A 6062-nucleotide genomic window follows, 5' to 3' on the forward strand; every position below is an offset into this window, starting at 1 on the left:
TCCTTGGAGTATTGTTCAGCGTTGTCACCATAAGGTCCCTGTCGGGCGTCTTTCTACTGGCAGAAAATGCTCCTGGCATTAAGTTCGCCTTTATACAGCTCTGTATACAAAGTTTAAAATCTATACTTATAATAAATCTGTAGAGAGGTCAATTCTGTACATTGAATATATTTAAAAAAAAAACAATGTGGGATGTTTAGTAACGGATACTGATACCGAATCTGCAATTTATAATTTTCTTTTCTGTCTGTCTGTCTGTCTGTCCTCCGTCTGTATGTGTCGCTATCACGTAAAAACTACCGAATAGAATGCACTGAAATTTGGTATATGCATAGAATAAGTAGTGGAGCAATTTCTAGGATACTTTTTATAGCATAAAATTTCAAAGATTTTTAGAAAATTGAAAAAAATACGTAGAACTAAATCGTTTGAACCTGCGTTTCCCTATAGAGACCATAGATGGCGTTACAATCCATTTCACAACATTCGCATATAAAGTTAACGCGGCACCTGCCGTATCGATACCTGTTGTTCGCACCAACCAATAGATGGCGTTATAGCCCGCAACAAAGCATGTTTTTTCTAATTAATTTATTTTGATGGCTTTATTGTAAAAAAAATACCTTTGAAACATACTATATATTTCTAAGATTTTCATTCAAACATAAATGTTGTATGATATATTACACAAAAATGTTGGTTTACGTGGGTCCGGTGCGGTCGGGATGTCCTAGATGGCAAACCAAGTAATTTCGTTTGTTGTCGTTGATTGCCGCAACTAACAGATGGCGTTGTTGTTCGAAACACATAACCAAATTAATTGGTTGCATTAAGGAAATAAATTGGATAGCTATGAAACTGACTATGTGGTAAGTTTTAAAAAATAAACAACGGATGATATATAAAAAATAATTACGGTTTACGCGGTTTCGGACGTATCATCGCAAGTATACATTATTACGCGTGTCAAGAGCTCCGGCGTAGATAGATACAGACAGACCGTCTGTATCTATAATAATATTCTGAATACAGACGGGTAAGCAATGGTCAGTCTATATAAGGTATTATATTTTACACTGTAAACAGGTACGGATACAGACGAGAGCGGAAAAGAAGGTAACCACAGGAAAGCAGGCCTGCCTGAGCCTGTGTCACATTGTGTGCCCTTCGGGTCCCTTTCGTAAATAAACATTAGATGACAAAAGAGTTGTTAGCATTTTTATGTGTAGGTGTATCGAGTGCTTCGCAATTCGCGTGCTCAAACGAATAAGCAACAGTACGAAATTCACGCGAGCGGAGCCGCACGGGTCAGCTAGTAAATAAATAAATAAATAAATCCAGGTAGAACCCTGTGTCGAGCAGTGGGACAATACAGTGGATGTTTAATTTCCTTATTGACTCTATTTCTATGTTAGCTTAAACATTTATCGTCGTGAATGCATCACACAGAACGCGGAGTTTTCAATAATGTCATGTTATTATCTACTTGTGCCTTATTTATCGCAATTCACTTTAATTAATAGTACTCCTTAAAAATGTATTGTAATGCGTTGTTTGATATCAGTATTGCATTGTACAAATATCTGTATGTTCTGAATTATTAGTGTTTTATATTGTGACAATGTTATCAGCAAATAGTTCCATTAATTATATTTTATACACGTTCCAATATTTATGAAAATATATTTTACTATATTATTGCAATGATCGTTATGTTGAGTATGACATTCCTGTATTCAACAATGTCTTTATTATCTTAACACGACGTATAACACAAGAAATACTTAAAATATTAGAAATATAAAGATAACGTGACTACAATATAACAGGAGCAAACTTACAAGTCGTACCCCGTCGTCAACCAACTAACTATGTTGTCTGATATAATTAAGTGTGTCATCATTGTTGGTGCAGTTGCATCACTCGCTAGTCCGGTGGAGAAGGACACATTTGTGGCAACAACTTCAACAGATAAAGACTCAATATATGGAGGAAACAACGCCTCTATTAAAGATTTTCCTTATCAAGTATCAATATATATAGTGGATAATGTAGACGGCGATCTTTTTTACTGTGGAGGTTCCATTATTAGTCAAAACTATATATTGACAGCAGCGCATTGTATTCATAGACTACAACCACCAGACCTTGTTGTTCAAGTTGGTAGTGCTCATCTAAAAACCGGCACTGTTATCAAATTAGTTGAACTAATAGCGCATCCTGACTATAACAGTAAGACAATAGATAACGACGTCGCTCTGATGAAGACAGCTACTCCTATAGAATTCAATGACATCATACAGCCTATTAAACTACCCGGTGAAGATGGATCTTTAGAAGAAGGGTCGATTCTTACACTAAGTGGTTGGGGAATGACCGAAACTTCCGATGGTAGTGACACATTGTTGGCTGTAAAAGTTCCTGTGGTTAGTGATGCAAACTGTCGGAAGCTATTGCAGAATCCAATTACTAAAAGTATGTTTTGTGCAGGTGGCTTAGATACAAGCACTAAGGGACCTTGCGTTGGTGATACTGGAAGCCCAGCAGTGTTAGATGGCGTACAATACGGTATCGTGTCTTGGGGTAAATATTGTCATTTACCAAATTATCCCTACGTGTACGTAAAAATTCTCGAACCTTCTATCAGAAGCTTCATCAATAAACATGCTGGAGTGTAAAACTTTTTTGAATAAATGTGTGTAAAATATTCATTTTTGATTATTCTTATCCATAATCCATAATTCCATAATAATATTATAAATGCGAAAGTAACTCTGTCTGTCTGTCTGTCTGTCTGCTACTCAATCACGCCTAAACTACTGAACCAATTTGCATGAAATTTGGTATGGAGATATTTTGATACCCGAGAAAGGACATAGGCTACTTTTTACTCCGGGAAAATCACGCATTTCCCGGGAAAATTCAAGTGAAGTCAAGAAGTCGCGAATAATCAATATTATAATGAGATTGACATAACAAAAATCCGTTGTCATGGCAACTGTTTTAATGGCGGATATGCCTAAGCGCGACCTCGTTATATTATGAGATATAAATAAATTTGAGAATATATTTCGTGAAAAAAAACATATTTTGTTGTTAAGGAATAATTAAGCTATGTATTAGTAAAAAAAATCGTGAAATAATTCAGTAGTTTTAGAGAAAACCCCCCACAAACGTATCATACAAAGTTTTTATTAACTTAAATGCAACATTCTTTAACGAGCTGTGTTAAACAACTGTCGGACATGTCATTCCTCATCATTGTTTCTTCCAAACTACCTTCACACAAGAACTATTGAAAAACTTTGATGAAATTTGGTAGACAGATCCTACTAATATTATAAAACCAGACACAAAACAATTATTTGTGGATCTCACAAATAATCTATACTTATATTATAAAGCTAAAAATTAAGGGTCCGATTTGAAAATTTATTTCAATGTTAGATAGCCCGTTTATCGAGGAAGGCTATAGGCTATATATCATCAAGCTACGACCAATAGAAGCAGAGTACCAAGTAAAAAATGTTACAAAAACGGGGAAAATTATGACTCTTATGTGACGCAAGCGAAGTTGCGCGGGACAGCTAGTTATTAATAACACGTTACTTATAAAATTGAAACTTATTATAACATAGGTTTACCCTTGAAACGAGAGAATGTACCGAGTGGTTCTTTTCACATCTGCATTAAGGTTTTGTGGACATTGTTAGGAGGTTAAGAATGCCAGGGAAATTCTTGGGGTGTCTAACACTTAAATAAATTTAACCCAACAATGTCCTAATGGCAAGGGTCTCCAACCATAATGAGGGAGGGGTACGGCCTTAGCTGGCCAAATGCGTGTTGGAGACTTTGCATTTATTCAAGAACTGTACTAAAAAACTCTGATGTACGCAAGGTTGCATCAAGATGTTTTCCTTCACCCTTGGAACAAGTGATGATTATTTCGAATACACACATAACTTAGAAGAGGCATTAGTGTGTTGTCTCTGGTTTGAACCTGCAACCACTTGCGGAGGGAATCACTTATCCTTACTTTTTGCATATCATGTATGGCTTCGCATATACGACAAGTATGAAGTAGGTCAACACGTTGAAATTATCTATATGAAAGGATCGAACTGTGAGTGGTGAAGAATATTTTTTGTTTATTTTCGAACAGATATTCCAAGCAAAGCGTAGTTTAGGTTAAGGTTAACACATATTTGTAGGATGAATAATTTGAATAAATTGATGTGTGATGATAGCGAAGTGAGACATGCTACAGTGGTAAAAGAAAGAAAGGAGAAAGTTTATTCTTCTGTTGCTACACACTTATTTGGGGTGGTAACAAAATCGCTTGAAAGAACTACTGCACTTGTTCGGCTTGTTCCGATCAGGTAGTACCTTAGGGTTCAGTCTTCACAATTCAGTTTAAATTTTCGGATGCAGCGATGTCAAGCGGTTTTTTCCCAACAGTTATGTTCGATATACCGCTCGCCTTGACCGATGAATGCCGATAATGCACCGAATATGTGTACAAGCATAACCATTGCAGTCAAACCACACGTGCAGCCAATTTTCCTTTCATACATTTCGATACTATAATACTTGCTATAATAAATAATTGTAGAATAAATAAATAAATGGGAACGGTAAATAAGAATGAATAGACAGAAAATATTATTTTGCAGACGTTTATTACTATACAGGTTTATTTTACACTCCAGTGTATTTAGTAATGAAGCCTCTGATTGAAGGTTCTAGGATTTTAGTAAACACGTCGGGAGAATTTGGATATGCACAAGGTATTATGCCCCAGGACACGACGCCATATTGTACTCCATTTTGAACTGCTGGGCCTCCAGAATCACCTGTACAAACTGCTTTACCACCCGACTGTAAGCCGCCTGCACAAAACATACTTTTAGTCAGTTTGTTGCCCAACACTCCGTAGCACCTCGCATCACTCACCACAGGAACTTTAACAGCCAACAATATGTTACTTCCAGCAGAGCTTTCAGTTACTCCCCAACCACTTACTGTGATAAGGGACCCGACTTCTAAAGCTCCATTACTATTGGGTAGTCTGATAGGTTGTATGACATCATTGAATTCTATAGGAGCAGCTGTTCTTATCACAGCCACGTCGTTATCTATCGTATCTATGTTGTAGTCAGGATGCAGGATCATGTCAGTTATTTTGATAATAGTGCCAGTTTTAAGATCAGCACTACCAGCGCGAACAACAACCTGTGATACTTGCATGTCCTCAAGACAATGTGCAGCTGTTAAGATATAGTTGTTACTGATGATTGATCCTCCACAGTTAAAATGATCATCTTGGTCACCTTTGCCGATATATATTGATACTTGATAAGGAAAATCTTTTATAGACACGTTGTTTCCTCCATATATTGAGTCTTCCTCTAATGAAGTTTGTGTCACAAATGTCTCCTTCTCCACCGGACTAGCGAGTGATGCAGCTGCACCAACAATGATGACACACTTAATAATATCAGAGAACATAGTTAGTTGGTTGATGTTAACGATGTGGTACAACTTGTAGGTTTGCTCCTGTTATATTGTAGTCACGTTATCTTTATATTTCTAGCATGTTAAGTATTTGCTGTGCTACGTGAATATATAGAGATAAGTTCGACATTCTGAAGGATGGGTAAAATTCATACCGAACGGCCTTGAAGTTCTTTACATCAAGTTATTTAAATTATTATCAGTGAATATATTTTTACGACTGCGCATATTTCAACACAGTTACACGATTACTTTATTTCCTCGTCTGTGGATCGACCGGGAGCCGGTCGTCAAAATCACACCCCTGCTGTAAGGGGAAGTTTTTTTTTCATATCTAGGATTTATATATAGTTACTTCCCTTTTTAAATCTTATGAAAGCTTCATAAACAACCAAAATTTTGTTACTGGACCAAAATTTCGGCCGGTACACGTGTTTTAAATATCGTAATTATCGCTCGGATCGGATGGATCGAGCCTATTTGTTTAGAAGCACTGGTCATAATATTATGCTGTCTTGCTAATTAATTTAATACGAGATTCAAGATAA

The 6062-nt window shown here is 36.5% G+C and overlaps 2 protein-coding genes across 2 annotated transcripts; one reads left to right on the plus strand and one right to left on the minus strand.

Moving 5' to 3' along the window:
* The first annotated feature begins 1822 nt into the window (after nucleotides 1–1822).
* Nucleotides 1823–2705, plus strand: LOC142978154 (trypsin-3-like). The gene has a single exon (XM_076122476.1). The coding sequence runs from the start codon at nucleotides 1872–1874 to the stop codon at nucleotides 2676–2678; it is 807 nt and encodes a 268-aa protein (XP_075978591.1). The 5' UTR covers nucleotides 1823–1871; the 3' UTR covers nucleotides 2679–2705.
* Nucleotides 2706–4670: 1965 nt separating this feature from the next.
* Nucleotides 4671–5578, minus strand: LOC142978152 (trypsin-7-like). The gene has a single exon (XM_076122473.1). The coding sequence runs from the start codon at nucleotides 5506–5508 to the stop codon at nucleotides 4699–4701; it is 810 nt and encodes a 269-aa protein (XP_075978588.1). The 5' UTR covers nucleotides 5509–5578; the 3' UTR covers nucleotides 4671–4698.
* Nucleotides 5579–6062: the final 484 nt, after the last annotated feature.

Source organism: Anticarsia gemmatalis, chromosome 14 (assembly GCF_050436995.1).
Source record: "Anticarsia gemmatalis isolate Benzon Research Colony breed Stoneville strain chromosome 14, ilAntGemm2 primary, whole genome shotgun sequence".
In the NCBI taxonomy this organism is placed as follows: Eukaryota; Metazoa; Arthropoda; class Insecta; order Lepidoptera; family Erebidae; genus Anticarsia; species Anticarsia gemmatalis.

Bases quoted from the DNA above. Each gene is read 5' to 3' on its own strand.
- LOC142978154 (XM_076122476.1), top strand. From the start codon at position 1,872: ATGTTGTCTGATATAATTAAGTGTGTCATCATTGTTGGTGCAGTTGCA.
- LOC142978152 (XM_076122473.1), bottom strand. From the start codon at position 5,508: ATGTTCTCTGATATTATTAAGTGTGTCATCATTGTTGGTGCAGCTGCA.